This window comes from Neofelis nebulosa, chromosome 4, assembly GCF_028018385.1.
Source record: "Neofelis nebulosa isolate mNeoNeb1 chromosome 4, mNeoNeb1.pri, whole genome shotgun sequence".
NCBI classification, from domain to species: Eukaryota; Metazoa; Chordata; class Mammalia; order Carnivora; family Felidae; genus Neofelis; species Neofelis nebulosa.
The window spans coordinates 34179843-34201536 of NC_080785.1; the positions used below are offsets into that span (position 1 = coordinate 34179843).

At 38.4% G+C, this 21694-nt stretch overlaps 1 protein-coding gene across 8 annotated transcripts in view; it reads right to left on the reverse strand.

The window, feature by feature from the left end:
* The window catches only part of ST7 (suppression of tumorigenicity 7), a 267683-nt gene that overhangs the window by 100625 nt on the left and 145364 nt on the right, over positions 1–21694 (reverse strand). For all 8 annotated transcript variants that reach the window (XR_009260286.1, XM_058724505.1, XM_058724507.1 and 5 more), the window contains 2 exons: positions 19911–19993; positions 8075–8234 (listed from right to left, as the gene is read on the reverse strand). Coding sequence is in view for 7 of the 8 variants with exons in the window: in XM_058724505.1 (XP_058580488.1) it covers positions 8075–8234; positions 19911–19993 (243 nt within the window). In the remaining variant the exon portion in view is untranslated. The remainder of the gene's footprint in view (positions 1–8074; positions 8235–19910; positions 19994–21694) is intronic.

Consider the following 21694-nt stretch of genomic DNA (forward strand, 5'->3'; position numbering starts at 1 on the left):
ATATACCTAAAGTATTTTTGAGCAAAACTAAAGATGCAATCTTCGTTTAGGAAGTGCCACAATATAGCCAGCAGGGGGTGCTACAAACATTTTGAAATGTTTTCATGGATTCTATTCCAGAACTGAATTTCTTAAAGAGTCACTGTTACCATTAAGTGTCATACATACAGTCTATTGTTTCTTCAAGTATCCCTGAAACTTAGAAATGAGGATCTAAGTAACTAACAGATGTAAAACATTTCGAGAAAAAATATGTGATACAGAACTACCTAAGAAATGTCTTCATTAGTTATATCCTTCATTAGCTATGTCTCCTTCAAATTGGTGTAAAACAGGTATAATTTTTTAAAGAAATATGCGATCTAGAGGTCAAATATGAACACATGTCAAAGTTTTCCCTGGAATTAGGTCATAGCTATGTTAATTTCTTCTTCGCTACTCTGTTTCATAATCTTATCACTACTACAAAAACTCTCTCAGCCTAGAATCACTATAGAGCACATACCCCATAAATATCAGACTGCTTGATGGTTTCGTGATACTGACAAAAGTTGCAAATGCCAACTGTATTAGAATGTGAAGATTTAAGTCAAGAGTTAAACTCAGATATCCAGAGGGTAAAGGTTTTTCCACATGAGGTCCTGTTTCTTATCTTATTCATGTCTTTGGGAAATAAATTCTTTATTTAAATCAGAATTAAAATTTTACCTCCAAAAGGAATGTTGCATTCTCCATTAATGCCAACAATTTCAGTGCCCTTTAGAAGCCCAGAAGTTGACAGAGACCCCATCAAGGGCTTGCTGATATTACTAGTTCAGTTAGAAATATGCCCCAGTACAATAAACATACTCCCTATGGTTCCATCTGTAGCAGTACAGAAGAGTCTCTATCCACAAATGCAGACAGAAATGTTCAGACCTCAGCATGCATGCAAGAATGCAGTTCAAGAGGAAGAGAAGCAATATATATTGGAATAGTACTTGTTTAGTTCCCAAGTCTGCACAATAGATTCCCCCCCTTTGTGATAATGGGATGGTTATGTAAGTTTTTATGTGGGAGACAAAGAACACAGAAAGTAATGCTTACTGCCATCAAGGACTTCTAAAATCAAGCTGCAATCTTTTCTTCAGTCTTCGTTCTCACAATTCCCTACTAAAACTTTCCATCTCAGTGATCGTTATTTCATGCCTTTTGTACTCAGTTACCCCTGTAGAGTGCTCACCCCATCACTCAAAGGACTGTGTGGTTTAAACATAAATAGAATGGCTATGATGCACTAGTCCCTTTGCCAGGTCCTTGGTTACAGAACAAGAGGAGCTTATGGCCTTGGGAGAAAAATAAAAAGGGCATACAGCTGAAGAAGCTCTACAGAAAGAACAATGTACTGACAGAACCACAGACTTTCCCTTTGTCACAGTCCTCAAAGAAAAAGAGAACTTAATTCTCAGAAAAACCAAGAGGCTCTGAAGTCATGGGGCTTTTATTCACATGGAAGAAAATATTACTCTACATCCAACTTATTTAACTCTGAAAATCTTTATTTCCTAAAAGTTAAAAAAAAAAAAAGATATAGAATCCCCACTCCCAGGGCCTTCAAATATATAAATTATTAATTCATAGCCTAGGAAGATTTATTATACTAAAAACTTACCACCTCTTCCCAGAATCTAAAATCTAATGATGTGTAATATTATTATTATTATAAACAGTAGCAACAGCAACTTCTGTCATAGTTATAAGCTTGATTTTCATTGAGCCTTTCTTTTTTTTTTTTTTTTTTACGTTCATTTATTTTTGAGACAGAGAGAGACAGAGCATGAACGGGAGAGGGTCAGAGAGAGGGAGACACAGAATCCGAAACAGGCTCCAGGCTCTGAGCTGTCAGCATAGAGCCCGACACGGGGCTCGAACTCACGGACCGCGAGATCATGACCTGAGCCGAAGTCGGCCGCTTAACCGACTGAGCCACCCAGGCGCCCCTCATTGAGCCTTTCTATAAGAGGGTTTAAAGCTCAAGTCATCTATATTCCTTACAATTGTTAGCGGCGTGTAGTAGGCCCTTTTTACAGAAGAGTAAAGCATAGAAAAGCTATATAATTTCCCCATGGCTCATAGCAAATTAGATTAAGGGCCGGTGTCCAGACTGTCCAACAACCACCCACTACATGCAACAGACTTGTTACCCTGCAACATCATATTTCAAAAATCCTATGACTTCATCAATTAAATTTTCCACTAGCAAAACAGTTTTGAAAACTCCTCTGGGGAAATGTTAAGCACTTTTTAGCAATACTTTTAAACATTTTAGTTTCCAAAGTACAACAGAAAAAGGCTCTAGATAAAGTTTAATCAGATGTATTATGGCAATCAAGATTAATCCCAAGCTGATATATGATTCTGCCATGTATTTATTAGCTTCTATATCTCAGAAATGAATACCCAGATTTCTACATCACACAGGCTAATCTTAATCCTTAACAGTAACAATATCCATTTGCTTAAGTAATTAAGCTTTATTTTCATAAGTTTTAAAATAATTATTTTGAAAAAATTAATATAAAGGCACAAAGTAACATGTAGGTAGCTTTCAACTCAACAAATATGTTATTGTCTCTAATTCTATGAAATCAGAAATGGTATAAATAATGATGAGTTTCAAGGCCATTTTTATTGATCTGCTCTATTCAAGATAGTGTACTATTTTCTTCAAGTATTGCTAAAATGGTTAAATCTTTATTGTATCTTCATACATTTCTCATTGATCATTTTTGACTTAAGCCAATCAACTTGACCAAATAATGTGGAAATTGTGAAATAAATGTATTAAATAAATGTTCACCACAGACTAAAACTGTTTTAGGCATTTTCACCATTCAAATAGAGATCAAATCTATACTACAACACAAATTTGAGTGGCAAAAGATTTTAAAAGATATAATAAGCATTGGCTAAGAGAATCATTTTCAACACCTGCATAGACATGGCAAGGACAAACTGAGTTTTCTCTAATTGAGACGACTAAAGAGCGATGCCAAAGGTCCTGGACGTGGCAATTTGCGATTTTGCCAGGGATATATTTGAAATGCAAGCACTGAAAGGCCTGGGCATAAAAGTGAGTCACTGAGCTAAGGAGTAAACCTCACTGAACCCATATCTCCAGGGACTGAGCCATCTTCCCCATCATATTCATAGATGGGGAATTCATCATTCATATTCAGTTCATCTGGAGGACACTGACAGATGGCTGTCCTCTGACTTGTTATTTCTACATGACCTCATTGACTCCTCAAACTACTTTGTGAAGTAGATACTGTTGTTATTCCCACATATGCAAATTAAGATACCAAGGAAGGTTAAGTAACTTGCCCAAGGTCACATACTGTAAGTGATGGAGCTGAGATGAGGGCCACATCTGTCTGACCCCAGAGCCTGAGCTCTCAACCATCAGCAATCCTGCCACTGAGATGTTTCTAAGTAAATCTGGCTAATGTCACTTCTGAAATCATGTCATGTACCACAGTACAGGTTTTTAATGAATTTATTTATTTTAATACTTCAGTAATTACATTAGTATTGACTTTATAGACTTCACAGAGGATCCAGACTGAACTTTTTAGCTAAGTGCTTCAGACTTTGGACTGTGAAGTGAGACCACCTAGGATGCCAGCCCTGTGACCTTGGGCAGATGACTTGCCTGTATGTCAGCTTCTTCAACCATAAAATGGAAATAATAACAGTATCTGCCTCACAGGGCTATAGTGAGGATTGAATGAGATAATAATGTAAAGTGGAAAGTAGGCACTAAGAGTGGAGGTATTATTATTAGAATTATACGGCTTTCTAGAAGGAGAATTATTTGCTCTGGTGTTACGAAAATTTGAAGATCTATGAAGGTCTTAGGATATCTTTGCACTCTACCTGAGTTTCTTCATCTCCATTGTTTTTCTTTAATTTATTACCTGGATTTAATCATTGCTTGAACTGCCTCTAGCAATGTAATGAATTTTAATTTAGAATTCCAAGTAAAATCTTATAAAAAGTTTTACATAAAAGATACATATATGACACATACATGTTATGTACATATATAAGATATATATTAAGATTAAATGAGATTAAAATGAAATGATTTTAGACAGGAAGGCAAGCAACTATAACCAGAGTTTGTCTAAAGATCCAGCTCTGTGCAAGAGGATACTAAAGTGCCTCAGAGAATTTAAACTTGACTTTGGCAAGGATACTTCTCATGGGATGAAGCACCTTGAACTTTTCTAAATATCTTGAAGGTGAATGCTGCAAACCTTTGTCTTTATGGCACCATACTCAAGAACAGGGAAAATTATCAAACAGATGTTCCTATGAACCTAAATTCAAAATGTTACCAGTCCCTGAGAACATACACCCCTTAAGACAGGGAGAAGTCAGCCACGCTTTAAGTCCTTACCTATCATCAGATCATAAACTGAGTTGAATTAAGAAATGGCAGTGAGAAACATAGTGATGTGGGAAATACATCAGCAGGGTTTATCAAGAAAAATGGCAGGTTAGCTCCCAAATAAAGAGAAATAAGTGAAATATTCATAAATGTTAACCTAAGCCAAACAACCTAAAATTTGGCTACATTAAGAAGTTATATAATTAACTACATTTTTTTCTCTGACCCACAGATAAAGATAACTACAAATTTTAAAAGAGTCTGCACTCAGGCCACTTTGTACAGATACAAAGTTAAATAAGATATAAATAGCCTGCTCTGTAACAATCATGACCCTCTCCCCCTCCCCTCCCCCCCCACCTCTCCCACTCCAAACCATTCTTAAGTAGGCCAGGTCTTTCAGCTTTTAACCAAAACAAACGATTCTTTAAGAAAAGAGCTACACTATGAGTCTTAATATAGACCGATGTTTATCACTGGTATTTTCAGTTTATTTTTAGCTTTTACAATGATTTTTCTCAAATAAGCAATTAAACTGCTTTTGCCAATATCCATGGGACTTTGTCAGCCATATTGTATTTCTTGTAAGATTCAGCAAAGAGTTGTCTTGTCATGATCCAATAAAATCAAAAGATTCACCTATTCATTATTAAGGCAACAGCCATTTTGTTGTTATTAAGGGATAGGAATTTTTAAACAAATTCCTTATTTTAAGAAAATGTATTATTGATTACCCTCTGTTTGGACTTTCTTTTTCCTTTACTTAGTTGAAACCAGACTATGAAATAGAAAGTGGTTAAGAGTAGAGATAAACACAGACAATGTACTTTAATATTTCTTATCCAAAAATAAAAATTACCAGAAGAAAAGAGAACTGGAAAATAGTATCAGTCCCACTATATCTGATACTTCCATACCAGCATGCATGTTTGTTGAGCTGAGTTAGCCAAATTTTAGCTAAAATGTCAAGGAGAAGTGGGCAGACAGAGCCCAAATATACTTAGGCAAAGTAATTTCCACTTTTCTAAATGTAACTATTTAAACTTTGTTATGAGATCAGATCATAAATGCTGTATCTATTATACAGGAAATGAATAGAAATATTGCATGCATGGTAGATATTCAGCAAATACTACTGGAATTGAATTAAAAATAGTCAAAAACTCAATCTTAGCCATGTAAAAACACAGTACAAATAAAACTGAGAATTTCCATGATTTAAAAAAAATGTTTTTTAATGTTTATTTATTTTTGAGACAGAGAGAGAGGCAGAGTGTGAGTGGGGAGGGACAGAGAGACATGGAGACATAGAACTCAAAGCAAGCTCCAGGCTGGGCTGTCAGCAGAGAGCCTGACATGGGGCTCGAATTCACGACCTGTGAGATCATGACCCGAGCTGAAGTCGGATGCTTAACCGACTGAGCCATTCAGGCGCCCCATCATGATTATTATTTTAAAATATATTTTTATAAAGGGTTTAGGTGCTTCCTCTAAAAACTGCTATGAAAGCACTAAGAATACCATCAAGACTTATATAATACATAAGGCTTACTTCAAGGCATCCACAGAGAGACAGCAAAATAATAGTGACAGTAAGAAGAGTGTAAACTCTAAGAAATGATGCCAAGAAACTTAAATTGGGGAGAGAGAGGATTTTAACGAAAATAAAAATGTACTCACAATGAAGAATGGCTTCAAATGAGGCTGCTTTCCACTTCCAATCTGTTAATTTGCTACGTTTTGTACCATTCCAAGACTATAGTAACTCTAATCAGACCAGAGCACATTTAATCTGTTGGGTTCTCACGGCAGATGCAAAGTGACGGCAGTTATCCACAACTGTTGATGTGATGATGACTAAGTGACCAAGACCCTCCATTACAATAATGCACCACACTTGTTACAGTGGTGGTTACCGTTTCACTTGGCTCAGCTCTCTTTCTGTTTCTTTCACAAAGTAGGTACGTTGACAAAGTCCCAGACAATTTTGCTACCTGAGTGGTGCCATCTCTCACACATGTACCCTTTAGGATGAAATCAACGTGTACCTGGTGGTGCCCACTGCCACTCACAGCTGGCTGGCAAAGGGTCTATTGAAAGGGCACTGGATCAACACCAGATATAAAATATATGTGCAATGTTCCTTGATGATTATCACCTGGCTAGACAGGTGGACTGAGTTACGAAATGTGGACTGAGTTACTCTAGGAGAATGAAAAAAAAAAAAAGATCTAATCTAGTTCTTTAATTTCTTCCTCTTCATCCTTCAAGTATCAGAACCGGTGCGCTCCCCTTCAAAAAGCAAACTTCTTCTCCCAGTTTTGGTCAGGAACCCCTCTTTTTTTCTCCACAGCATTGTATGCTCCCCTCATGTAATCAGAGCACTTACCACTGTGTCTCCTTCAGTAGACAAGAGTTCCATGAAGGCAAGAACTTTGGCTTTTTTAAAAATCACTAATACTCATCAGAACCTATACAAGGCCAGGTTCATATTAGGGACTTAGGAAATGTTTACTAAGCTAATAAAGAGACCAAGCTAGTAAATCCTATTCTTCCTTCTTCTTTTATGAATGGAGAAATTACAGGCCTTGATTGTACTCATTTGTTCATTCACTGAGTTTCAGTGATGGAGCAGGCACTGTGCAAAGTGCTAAAAAATCTGCAATAAAGCAGTAAGCTAAAACATTATAGTGCAATTTGATAAATTTTGCTAAAGATAAAAATATTACAAGTCAGTGAAGGTGGAGAGATATTGTACAACCCGTCAGAGAAGGCTTCCCAGGAGGTAACACTGGAGCTGGGTTACAAAAGTCAGGCAAACACGTGAGAGAGGAAGATAGACTTTTAGGGAAAGAGTCATGAGAAAACATGGCATGTTCAAGAAATGAAAAGGAGGGGCACCTAGGTGGCTCAACTGGTTAAGGGTCGGACTCTTGATAACGGCTTGGGTCACGATCTCATGGTTGTGAGATCAACCAACCCCATGTTAAACCCCATGTCGGGCTCTGTGCTGAGAGTGGAGTCTGCTTGGGATTCTCTCTCTCCATCTCTCTCTCTCCTTCCCCTGTTCATGATCTCTCTCTGTCTCTTTCAAAATAAATAAATAAATTTAAAAAAAAGAAAGAAAGAAAATGAGAGGGACAGGATTGTGACTGAAGCCAGTGCTGGCAAGACAGGTTGAAAGCAGCTTATGCTATTTATGCTATGCTAAGGAATCTGGAATCTGGGCTTTCTCTTCAGTATAATGGGAACTGAGGAAGCCTTTTAAGCAAAGGAGTGATGTGATCACATCTAGGTAGGCATAAGCTGCAATTAGCATGGAACAGAATGGACACATTCAGTAAGGGTTGAGAAACTAGGGACAAGGAGGCTGGAGACCCAGGCTGGGAACACTGACCTAAATGAATGATCTTTAGCTAAATCAAATTGGAGAAAAGGTAAAGCTAAACAAAATAAATATTTCCTTTCTCTGTGATGCTTATATTCTACTTCTCTGGTAGATGCTGTCAACTCCTTGGGAAAATAAACTGCATTTTTCTCTAGAGTCTCATATTTAAATAACAGCATTATACTGTCTTATAGTCATAATAATTTAGTAAAAATAAGCAAATAATGTTCAAAGCGAAGGACTTTCCATACCTGAGACACTTTGCCTGTTGGAATCTGAGTCCCCATTACTGGAGTTAGAATTGTTGGAGGAGTTGTTGTCAACCCCTCCCAGGAGGGGGCGCAAGTGGCTTACTGACACTTGTTCAATGAATGATGTTCCATACTTGCGAAAATACCACCATTCAAATATCTAGAATAGAAAAATAATAAACGTGATTATGGTCCTTGTTACTGTCCATGATTTCTGAACACATATTTGCTGTATTTACAAATTACATCCATCTTAAATACTTAATTTTTTATCCCAAGAATTTTGCTTAATTTATTCTAAACATTAAAGTTTAATAAAATTAAAACACCAATTACATTTTAAATTCTCAATGTAGTTTTCTCCACTTAATAATGGCTTTCAAGGAAAATCTATAACTACAATCATGGATAAAAGAACACTGTTAAGAGCTGCTCAATATTATTTTCCTCCAAATTTACAGAATATTCTAATAACAAAATCATCATAGCTAAAGACAACTCCAGAAATGTATACAAATAAGCAAGTTTTAGAAATATGGTTTAAAATATTCCAATTCTTGGCAACTTACATTCTGATAAAGCCATACCTGCATAAAAATTTTGATAGCAAAACTTTATTTGTATTTTAAAAATAAGTATTTCCTTAGAGAAATGCTGGTTTTACAGAAGGAATGAAAGGCATCCCATTTCTTGTATGGATGGTAGTCAATTACTGAGATACTCTGCAATGTCCCACTTGCTAAGAAGTGCTTTACAAGTACAAGCATCTGTTGAACACTATTAATGTTTCCTAGTCCACCAGCTTACCAATTATTACGTACCATGAATTGCAAAGGAGAAAAGAAATAATTTTCATTAATAAAAGGAAAGAAGCAATAACACTCATCTGACTAGGCTGCAATCAGGACTTGTAAGCACTGGGAAAGCAAGCGACACCCCCCAAGCCTGCTTCCCTGCCCCTTGGTCCCTCCAGTGAACACTCCCACCATGATTAAAGCTGCTCTCTCCCACATCTTTTCCTCTCCTCCCTGTCTGATTTGGGATTTGTGCCTTAAGCAGCCGCAAATCATCACACAGAAGAAATTTAAGAATCAGCTATATCCCAGAGTCTCACAGGGTTAACTATACCATATTCTTATAATACAGAATGTGGAACTAACATAGAATTAATCACCTTTATCCTTACTTATTTCATAAGAACAAGATTTTGTTATCGACTCTGGAATGGGCTTTGGGCTATTATTTAAAAATCAATGTTGTCTTTTGTTTGCTCTACTAAACACACACACACACACACACACACACACACACACACTCTTTTAAGGCAGAAAAAATACCTACGAATTATCAGAAGGAGCTATCAGTCAAACCAAATGTTTCCAATTCTAGAACATGAGTTTAATTTAATTCCAAAAATTTACCCATCTGACTATGTGAATTTTCACATGTGAAGACATTCAAGTAATTTCACCTGGCAGACAGGGGAGACTATGATATAAAAACTAAGAAGGGACAGGACTAGTCTATAACACTTGGAATGCTAGCAATAAGAGATCTTGCTTAACGAAGGAAGAAAGTTCAAGAATAGTAAATTTACAAACCATGAGTCCAGGGAGTTTGTAACCTTAGGCAAGTTATTTTATCTATTTGAACATCAGTTTCTTCTATTATAAAGTGGAAATCATATTCATTATTCATTCTCAAGGTTCCTCAATTTTTACACCCAGGTAAAACACCTAGTTTCAAACCCCATGTAAAAGAAACTAGCTCAGCGCCCGTTGCATGTGTGGTTCTCAAAAGTAATAGCAAAGCTACCATTTATTATATTGATGATGTACATGCCTCCCACACACAGCATACCTGACATGCTGATGCACTCCTCTTTCACTTATCTGTGATTCAGGCTAGTACAGCATCTTCTTGTCTGTTGCTAAGTTGTTGGCTGAAAGCCCTAGAAATCATTGTGAAAAAGGGTACTGTTCACCATTCAGTCCTGACCCCCAGACAAAGCCCTCAAGAGATTCGTGGCTTTGCCTTTATTAGAAGAGAAGACAAGCTCCAAAGGACCCAGAACACTGGGCACAGAACTGGCAATGGCTCTCAGTCACTGTGGGGGAGAGCTTTCGTTGCCCTAAGCCTTTGCTCTGCTTTCTATATTATGCTGCCTGGGCACCTGCCAGGCCTTAGTTCATTGATTCAGTCACATAGCAGGAAGTGCTCCACACCAGGCACAGGCTGTGCTCCAGGGTTACATAATGCAGATGTGGCCCCTGATACTACCAGTCCATGCCACAGATCACAATGCTTCTCACAGGTTGCTCCTGACATAGCCCATACCCATCACAAAAACAAGACAAAAAAAAAAAAAAAAATACCTTGGAACTCTAGATTTCTCAGTTTCTCCAGGAGAATCACAGAATGTCAGCACTAAAAGGGACCCTAAAGGATCACGTACAGTCTCTATTTACAGATGAAGAATGAGGAATGACCAAAGTCACACAGCAAATTAAGGAGCTGTTTAGACTGAAGCCCCAGCTCTGTACCCCTAATCTCACCAGGGCCCTGTAACAAGACACCTTTTTCTAACTCTAGTGCGCATTGAAACACAGATGTAGCCTAATCATTTCCCTTTCCAAATCTTAATTTCCCAATGCCTCTGACTCTACTGTCCCTTTGCTTTCTTAGCTATTAGAATCAATACAGAAGTAGTCTATCAAACAGGACATTCATCCTAAGGTATAAGTGATTCATATTGGTGAGGTATTTCCATTATAATAGGAGACAGACCTTCCACCCAGTATTTCTAATGCAGGAATAACAGATCTCAGTAAAGACTGGGTTATTCATGCAGCTGTTTGGAGAGAAAAAGAGGGTCTGCTCAGGTCTGTTGTATCACAGCAGTAGATGGCTTCTAACCTATCACGATCTTTCTTTATACCATATTAGAGTGCCTAGTACCCTAGGGCAGAGACTCTAATATGTATTCGAGGAACAACTAGTAAAAAGAAGTAGGAAAGGACTTGCAGCCATGAACTTCAAACCAAGTCTTCTAATCTGGGGCTAGCATAATAATCTGCCCCTTATCCCAAAACATGACAGGCTTTGGGCCAGCACCCCACAGTATTTTTAAATAGCTGCACAGATCCAAATGGGCAGATGGTGTTATTTAACACACACATATCTGGTGTCACTTTGAATACTTCTCTCTGGTGCATAACCTACAATGTAAACAGCAGAGCCCTTATAAACAAATTTAGATTGTAAAATTAGTGGGCTTAAGCTTAAACTTAGTGGGCTTGTCACAGTGGAATAAAACTGGTTTTAATCTGACAACTATAAAATTAAAATATAAATTTACCATTTCATAGTCTTAAAAATATCCCTCTAGTGCTTTTTCCCAACTCATGCTTCACCCCAAAGATTTTACAGATCAAGTAAGATGAGAACTAAAAAGCATCAACTGAATTGGGCATTTAAATCAAAAGTAGCCCTCCCATCTAGCTGAAAGTTCAAAACGTAAATACACTTCAGGATGGCAAGTTATGTGACTTTGTTTGGTTCTCTTGATTCTCTGGGGCTCAGTTATCTAATGTGTATAATAAGGTCACAGTAAGCACTCAGTTAATGTTGGATGGATACACAGATAAATGTTCACTGGATGGATGAATGGACAGGTGGACACTTAAATGGATGGATGACAAGGGCTCGCCTGGTGATTTAATGAGAGAGTCTAAATCAACAGCAAGACCAATGGAAGTTTTTGTGTTCTTTTTGTTTGTTATAAAAAAGATAGACTTATCCATATTTGTGGAAGAGTAAAGAATCTAGTGAAAAGAGAGACACTAAAAGATGCAAAAGAGTACAAATGACCAAAAGGCATGATGCCAGGAGCCCAGAAAGCACATACACCCTGCCTTCAAAAGGCAACCTATCATTTCTTGCTCTGAGACAGGAAGAAAAGGAAAGATGAATGCATAGAGGGGAACATTCTATTTTGAAAAGTAGGGTGTGATGTGAGCTGTTTCACCTGTCAGAAGGTAACAAAGGGATAAAGTGGGTGACACTGATCTCACTGCAGATGCAGGTAAGGTTTGTCTTCTGAGAATAAGGAAGGCGGATGCCACTGTGAATGTGAGAGTGGTCTCAAGGGCTTAGATCCAAACTCTGCAGGACAGAAGTGCCAAAAGCTATACTTGGGACCCAGATCATATTTAAAATAAAGACCCATTTGTGAAGGACCCACTTACCAATGTCTTGTGGCCTCCTCCTTACTGTTTGGCAGAAGCAGAGAGGATGACCAAAAAGCACTGGGACTAGGGCTGGAGATTCCAGTTTGGTGCTGACCTATGGTACAAACTTGTTGCATTTTCTCCCACAGGGAAGCAACAAAAATCTGGCACAAGGACAATCAAACAAGACCCTTCTGTCTATCTTGCAAACCTAAAAAGCTGAGTGTTTCCTGAAGATGCCTAGGTTCTTCGGAGCCAATAAGCTGTCTTCTTGAACTGCACGCTCTCTATATAAAATACTTCTCCTTGTGAATCAGGGACTTCCCTATACCCTACATCACACTTAAAAATGCTTCAAGATTCCCATAGAGCAGTACCTTAGTAATTCCACACCAATTCCATTAACCCCACGGGAAATATAATGATGTCTCAGGCTGAAATTGGCTAAGTGCTTCTTAAGGATTAAAGTAGGTAATGATATCACAGGAGAATAGATACAGAGATGATGGAGATTAAAGAGGAAATCTGAAACTTTCCCGCAGCCTACTCCCAAATGGAAAGACTGAAAAATTGACACCTGCTGTAAGTGTTCAGAAACATATCTGATGGTGAACAGTTTTTTGGCAAAGGGGGATCTTCAGGGCTTAAACAAGATAAATCAAGGCAGTGGGCATGGATTATATAATATACATAATCTTTTCATTTCTCAAATATATCCTTTTCTCTGTACCCACTAACCCTTTCAGAGTACCCCTCATTTCCACATGACAGACTTTTTTTCCCCTTTTGGCTCCTGTTATGTTCTGTTTAGGAATACTGATGTGCTATGGAATGGGTCTTAGCTTCCCACTTCCTTGGTCTCAGCCAATCCCTCCTCAGTTACTATTCCCCGAAACAGCTGAGAGGGGCTGTGTGAAGAACTGGTATTCGTGCCCTTCGACCCCCCACTTCCTGGCCACTGATCACCAAGGCTTTAAGAAAAGAGAGAAGACAGAGAAGTGAGGTTCTTTTCAAGGTCAACAGTCAATGATCCATCCCCACCTCCATGCCTGTTTGTTCCCAGAATGAGATGTTTCCACTGTAGCATTAGAGGGGAGGGTCACTCTCCTGAGGTAAAGTCATGAAGACTACTGACCTTGGTAGAAGCCATCCTGCACCGTGTGCCTCAGGCCCTGCCAGGTCATACTGTGATGGCAGCTATTCTCAAGGCCCTTCTAGAGATTCTGATTCAATTGGTCTGGAGTGGTGGTCAGATCCATCACTTTAAACAAGTTCCCCAGATAATTCTGACACAATCAGTTAATTCATCCTCGCACTGGAACTCTGTGCTTTTAACATATATTTTATAACAATCTACCCAGGCATTATATTTACCAAAACAGAGATATAAAAACAAAACAAACAGACAAACAAAACCACAGATAGGGTCCCAGTCTTTGTGAAGCTTCCATTATAGAGAGGACAAAAGCAATAAATGATGACACATAAAGTATCATTATAAACTGTGGTAAAGGCTGGTCCCTGTTCCAGACTGGCCAAATATGACCCAACCCACAGCCAACTGGATAAAGAAAATAATATCTCCTCCAGAGAAGATTGTAGTCTCCCTCCTTCTCTCTTTCTTTTCTCTTCTTTTTTCTTATTCTTTTCTTTTCCTTCTCTCCTTCCTTTCTTATCTACCTGACCCATTTCTGTGGCTCTGTTAAAATGAAAACATCAACTGTTAGATACTACTGTTATCCACCTTCTTAATCAACACCTTTACGAGAGGCAGACTAATATTATGGCAAAGCAGTGCAAATTTAAATTCTAGTCCTCACTCCACCCTTATGTAGCAAAGTGACCTGAGCAAGTCATAAGCTTTCTGGACGCCTAGTCTATAAGTCTTTACTGTTTAAACTGGATGGCTTCTACCTGCAAGGACATGGATGGAACTAGACTCTATTATGCTAAGTAAAATAAGTCAATCAGAGAAAGACAAATACCATATGATTTCATTCATATGTGGAATTTAAGAAACAAAACAGCTGAACACAGGGGAAAGGAAGGAAAAATCAAATAAGATAAAAACAGAGAGGGATGCAAACCATAAAAAACTCTTAACTATAGAGAACAAATTGAGGGTTGCTGGAGGGAAGGGGGGGGGGATGGACTAAATGTATGATGGGGATTAGGGAGAGTACTTGTGATGAGCACTGGGTGTTGTAAGTAAGTGATGAATCACTAAATGCTACTCCTGAAAGCAATACTACACTGTATGTTAACTAACTTGATTTTAAATAAAATCTTGAAAGAAAAAAAAGTGATGAGCAGCAGACAGAAGTCAAAGGTGATAATTCATGAGTGACTTTGTGAAACACTGGGCATATGCAATGCTTATGTGTTGATGTTTGATGTTTTGTTTTGTTTTTTAGGTTTATTTATTTTGAGAGAGAGAGAGAGAGAGAGAGAGAGAGCACACGTGCACACGCAAGCAAGCAGGAGGGGACAGAGAGAGAGAGAGAGAGAGAGAGAGAGAGAGAGAGAATTCCAAGCAGTCAGTGCAGAGCCCCATGTGGGACTCGAACTCAAAACTGTGAGATCATGACCTGAGCTGGACACTTAACCGACTGAGCCACCCAGGTGCCCCTGATGCCTGATGTTTAACTTGATGTTTAAGTGTGGACATCTGACATTTAAATGGAGCAATAGTGGCAAAAACAAAATCAAAAACCTAGATTGGATGGCTTCTGTGAGTTCCTTCCCTGATCCCTGCAACTGCATGATTTTCAAGCCTCTCAATATGTGCTCAGACATAAACTGATAAAGCCAAAAGGACAGTTTGTCCCTTTATCTGTCATCAGCTTGTTCTCCTTCTTCACTTATGCCATGTCTAATCATTAATCCTATCCACTCAAATACTCCTGTCCACAGTCAGACCCTGACAGGCATAGGTCTACTCTTTAGCCTGGTGCTTTACTTGGTCTCCTGTGGAAAAGCATTAATTTTTATGGTGACCCCAAGAATCTGTAATCTGATAAAGCTGAATGAGCCTCAGTTTTCTCCCATTATCTGCAGACTTGGCTATGATATGGCCCCACAGCATCTCTCATTCTTTATACTACAGCCAAGGGACAACTTTCTTCATAATTAACACAGCCTGACATTTATATATAGTTTCCCACATCCCAAGAGCCCTTCCAATCAAGTTTCCCCAAGTCTTTTTTTTACTCTTAGCTTCGGAATCACCATCATTTGGGTGATTCATATGCCTGTCCATTAAAATGCTATCTCAAGTGCAGGTCAAGTTCTTTAGACAAGGAAAAGTTGAAAGCCATAACTATCTCCTAGTCCCACTCCCTCACTTTTGAGGATGGAGGACAGTGTCAGAGAGATCAGGATTCAGATTTTATCATTTGTCTGCTACAAAACCTTGGTCAAATTATTTAACATTTGTGTCTGCTTATACTCAACAGCATAAAGCCACTGTTATATCTACCACTTAGAATTTCAATGAGAATTAAATGAAGTAATATATGCAAAGTGCTTAATACCGGGCATAAAGGGATAACTCAATAAATGGATCTTTGATATAATTTATTCCTACCTAATTATCATCTCTTCTATACTTTCCCAAAAACATAGTTTTTTTACAGGTAATCTATGAGCTAAGTCTTTTATTTACTATTCTAATTTCCTCCCCTGTTAGTTCTTGATTCTCACTTTTTAAAATTATGCCCTGGATGGCCTCTTTTTATAGCTGTTTAATATATATGTGTAGAATGTAGGTATAAGAGCGTGTCTATATTCATGTTAATGGGGACATAGGGATCTACGTATAAATGTCAATACAACATAGAGAATTTTCTCCATTCTACCAACATTTTAAGAAAATTAAAGGAAGCATTTTCTCCACATAACCATCTTACCACTCTGAAAAACAAAAATAAAACCCAGAAATTTTCTCCATTGAAATAAACATTGCCCAGAGAGGCTACTTCAAGCAGACTGGGCATGTCCTTGCGAGAACAACTAAAAGACTAAACTGGTGGGCTTGGACTGTGACGACAGGTGCAGTTCCTGTGGCTGGAACTGGACTGAGATAGGAAGGCTTGTGCCAAGAAGGCAGAGAGGCCGCTTGGAGTTCAGCAAGGGAGAGAGCTGGCCGGATGGGTATGTGGGCATGAGACCAGAAGGGAAGAGTGAGAGGTAGGTGGCATAACAAACTCATTGCGGGCTTTCAACCTGCGAAATTAAGAACTAGCAGTGATACCTAGAAAAATACACACTGATTAGTCCTCATTTATTTTTTAAACACATTAGTGTAAAAGGCAGCAGCATTTGCCAAACACATTTTATTTTTGTGTATATCTGTTCAGTTAGATGACTTTTTCAGGGTATTTTTGTTTGTATTTACCCCTCTCCTCCTAAGACATCACACTGCATGACAGTTTCAGTCTCCAGCATAGGAATACTGAGGTCCCCAAACAACCATGTCCCCAGGGGCATACCTGTACTTTCAGCATTCACTGCCTGGCTCTCCTTCCATTGTTCAGGGGAAAGTCATTAGGTAATTGTCTCTCCTTGCCAGGAAACAAACCGCTAAGCACCTGATCCTTTACCTCAATGCTGCCTCTCTATGAACACACTTGGCAGAAAATAGTGGTTGAATAGGAACCTCAACCCTGGGTACATCTCAAGGACTAGCAAAGCTGAGTCCCCAAAGGCAGGATAACACTGATGCCAATAATCTCTAAAGCAGGAGCCTAAAGCTATCAAGAGCTATTTCCACATTGTAGTGACTTTGCCCTCAGGACAGACAAACATTTTTGAGAAAGGCCTTTCAAAATCTTCAAACATCAGAGGTTTCCAGTGCTCAAAGTTTCACATCAGTCGGATATATCCTGTGCCTCCTGAGAATGCTGCAAGACAAATATACCCTGAGATGGTGCAGCAGTGATTGTCAGGTTTCAGCAGCTGCGCTCCACACACCGGGAGAAAGCCTCGCCAGCCTGGACCTGCAAAGGTGGTCACAGTCTACAGAAATCCCTTTACTTGTAAAAGTAAGCTGACGGGACTTCACCTCCCGGAGTTAAAAAGTTTGACTGCTTAGGCCCTGCTTACCAGAGTGAAAGGGGATAGCCCACACTCTGGCAATCAGTTTGTAGCCCAATCCAGACCTGCTGTTTGTTCAGCGAGCTAGAAAAACAGCTGAGAACCTAACCAGAAGGTGGTGAAATGAGTGACAGACTGCCTGGGCTGAAATCCTGTTCTTCACTATTTGCCAGCGATGTGACCTAAGGCAGGTTGCTGACTTGCCTGTTCTACCTCTTTGGCCTACACATTAGTAAAATGGAAACAACAGGAGCAATCTCCTCCTCGTACAGTTGCGAAGAGCAAATGAATTAGCACGTATGTGCTTAGATCAGTGCCTGGCACACAGGAAGCACCACCTAAGTGGGTAACATTCTTAAGCAAACATCCCTGGGAGAGGAATACACAAACAAAAACCTACTTTGTGCATCAGAGTGAATTATTGGTTTCAGCATGAAACTGCTCTTCAAACTGTATCTAAAAGTTCACGTTTTTCTGTTTAACCAAAAAATACTTCAAAGCTATTTTAGAAAGAAAATATTAAAATTTTATTTTAAATGTAAATAATTGTTAGATGAAGACTTATAATACCTTCTCCTCTCCCCCCAAGAGCTTAGATACAGCTCTTCAAACTGTGTCTAAAAGTTGACGTTTTTCTGTTTAACCAAAAAATACTTCAAAGCTATTTTAGAAAGAAAATATTAAAATATTATTTTAAATGTAAATAATTGTTAGATGAAGACTTATAATACCTTCTCCTCTCCCCCCAAAAATATACATGATAAAAAGTTGCCATGTTTTCAGCACATACTTATTAATCATTTATCAAGCATTTGAAAGCATTTTCCAAGTTTGAAGTTTCTTCGGTCCATTAAGAACATCAGGGTGGGAATCTGAGGACACAGTTTCTAGACCTGGCTTTGCCACAAACTAACATGAGTTAAGTAAATCACCTTACAGCTTTATGAACAATTCTCTAGAGTGTCTGTTTTTCTCATGTCCCCAAGGAACAGAGAAGACCTCAGAGACACAGATAGGTGTGCAGACCTGCATTTAAGAGGTAATAGGGTACAAATTACTATTCACACCTTATTTCAAACCAGTTCGAAGAGAAGTTTTAATATGCCTCCCTTCACCTTGGCTTGCTTGCTCTCTGCAGTCAGCACTGGGCTTTCTGTGTGGACTTCCACTTATATAACCATGTTGGAGCAGCAACTGCTGGTGTCCTTCACATTCCTGGTCCAGTAATATCAACTTGAAGCATCTCATCCCTCGAGTCCAGACAACCCATGTGATACAGCAGAGCAAGAGTAACCTGAATATGCTCTGATCACAAAAAAATGCCCCCCACACCACCACCATCTCTTTAAGCTCTTGGCAGGTTTCTGCCCTGCATATATTGCTCTACCTTTTTACTCTGGCTCCCTGTAAGCTCAAGCTTCTGAAACCTTCTACTGTTCTAGGTTCGCCTATGCATTTGTTCCACATTTTTGTGCCCTTCTCTCCTAAAACTTTTGTTTTTTTAGTGATCTTAACATCCACACTGTAGTATCTTTTTTGTTCTTGTCTCCATAAAAATTAGTAATCACAGCATTATATGTAGACAAAAAAATTCTAAAACCTCTTTTTCCTTAAAGATCATTTAATTATATCAGCATGACTACAGTGAGTTAGATGGCCCTATTTAAGTCCACTGAAATTAAAAAAAAAACTACTTCAGGGGCGCCTGGGTGGCTCAGTCGGTTAAGCATCCGACTTCAGCTCAGGTCATGATCTTGCGGTCCATGAGTTCAAGTCCCGCGTCAGGCTCTGTGCTGACAGCTCAGAGCCTGGAGCCTGTTTCAGATTCTGTGTCTCCCTCTCTCTGACCCTCCCCCATTCATGGCTGTGTCTCTCTCTGACTCAAAAATAAATAAACGTTAAAAAAAAAAAAAAAAAAAAACCCTACTTCAAGTGTTATAACATCACATTTGTAACTATTTAGAGTATAAACTAATGGCACCAAAGAAATGATTATCATTGCTTTTGCCTACTGGAATTTTTGAAAGGAAGAAATAGGGAAATGTAACTTTTGATAAAGGGGGGAAAAAAGCTTATAACTGCCACATCTACTTCAATCCATTTTTTAAAAAACTGGGCTCTATTTCTACTGATTTTGAGTATGGCCAATAATCCATTTTGAAAAGAATGATGAAAAACATTGTTCGTTGAACTGAGTCACGTGTATTTTATAGTATCTCAGATACTAGAATTTGACACAGAATTGTCTTCCTTTAACTTCCATTATATTTATATTTTGTTTTTGCCCTTCAACAAAATCAATACAGGACTATTAAAATTTTCTTTTAAATATTTTAGAAATATGTAATATGGGTAGTAAAAGGCCTCTATAAGTCCAACTACACAACATAAACACACATACAAGATAATCACTGTAAGTTGCAGGTATGTATTCTTCCAGAATTTTTGCCTGTACATATACTAACATACAAGTAATCAGCATGCTTTTAAATAGGAAGGATTCTACTACTTACCAAAATGAGCCCTGATATTAGTGAGGAAGTGCCTGTCAGGGCCACGTAGAACTTCGGTGTTAATGTGTTCAAAAACATGCTCACTAAAAAAAAAAAAAAAAAAAAAAAAAAAGAGGGAAAAAAATAAGGAATGCATAAGTATGTCAATAAAACAGACTTCCATTTTTCTTTTGTGGTGAAATCATTTGTTTCTGATGACAAAAATTCTTAGAATCATAACAAAGTCCCATTAAAATGGTTCAGCATTACAAAGGCCAGAATGCTAGGTGTCAAGGTATAGTTCCTGAAAGAAAAAAGCTACATACCAGAGAAAAGAGCAGCTTTTTAGTTTCTGCCTCCCAAAACTATCCTTGGGAATGGTTTTCATGGATTCATAACCACTGAGGACTCAAATCAAAGCTGGTTACTAGGGGGCGCCTGAGGGGCTCAGTCAGTTAAGCGTCTAACTCTTGATTTTGGCTCAGGTCGTGATCTCACAGTTTTTGAGATCGGGCTCTGTGCAGCTAGTGTACAGCCTGCTTGGGATTCTCTTTCTCTTTCCCTCTCTCTCTCTCTCTTGGGATTCTCTTTCTCTTTCCCTCTCTCTCTCTCTCTCTCTGCCCCTCCCCAGCTCGTGCATGCTCTCTCCCTCAAAATAAATAAATAAACATATAAAAAAAAGTTGGTTACTAGACTGTCAGTCAGGAAAAAAAGATCCTTATATGTTTCATGAGACCCACACATTAGAGTTCTTGATGAACCAACAAGGAATATTTCAACCTAGAACAAATGGAAAATAAATACAGTTGATCCTTGACTGATACGGGGTCTTAGGGGCACAAACCCCCTACACAATTAAAAATCTGAATATAACTTTTGACTACCCCCAAAACTCTACCCATAGTCTACTACTGACCAAAGCCTTAGCAATAACATGCACAATTAACACAAATTTTGTAGGTCATATGTATTATATACTGTGTTCTTAAAATAAGCTAGAGAAAAGGAAATGTTAAGAAAACCATAAGGAAAAAAATTACATTTACAGTGCTATACATATTTATCAGAAAAAACCCACATGTAAGTAGACCTGGGAGGTTCAACCCCGTGTTGTTCAAGGGTCAACAGTATATTGGCAGTTATTAAAGATTTTAAGACTATTGTTACTCCCAAGAAGGAAGGACAAATTGACAAAGTTAGCATGAATTAGCAAAACTTTTTTCACCTAACTTAAAAAGGCTGTTAGACTGCTCATCAAAATAATTGGATCAATAAAAAGAAAGACAAAAAATAAGTCACTAAAAATGTGTAGTCGGGTACCTTTCTGACCAATTTCTGCCACTCTGTTCATATGAACTATATTGTTGATCTGGCTGCCGACTTAATAAGGTTCACTTCCACATTTCATTATCATTTCTATTGAGATATTGCATGAAACTTTGATTATTACCAAAACAACAACTGACCTAAAGAGCTTTTTGCATGCATATTCACATTCTTTACTGAACCTATTGTTGAAGGGGATCGCATTGGCCTGATTTTAGAACGAAGGATATTAGAAATAGGACTTTGATATCATTAGGGGAAAAGGCTTTGGCATTTGCCAACAAGGCCCACATTTGCCCACAAGGCAAAGTCACCAACATGAACACGATCCCATGTTCACTCATTCAACAAATACTTCTCTCTGTTTATGAATGAAACTACGGACAAGGAATGGAAGCATGAATGAGATACATTTCTGACCCTCTAGAAGGCCACAGTCTAGGTGAGAAACGAACAAGTAACCAAGCAATTACCAAGTA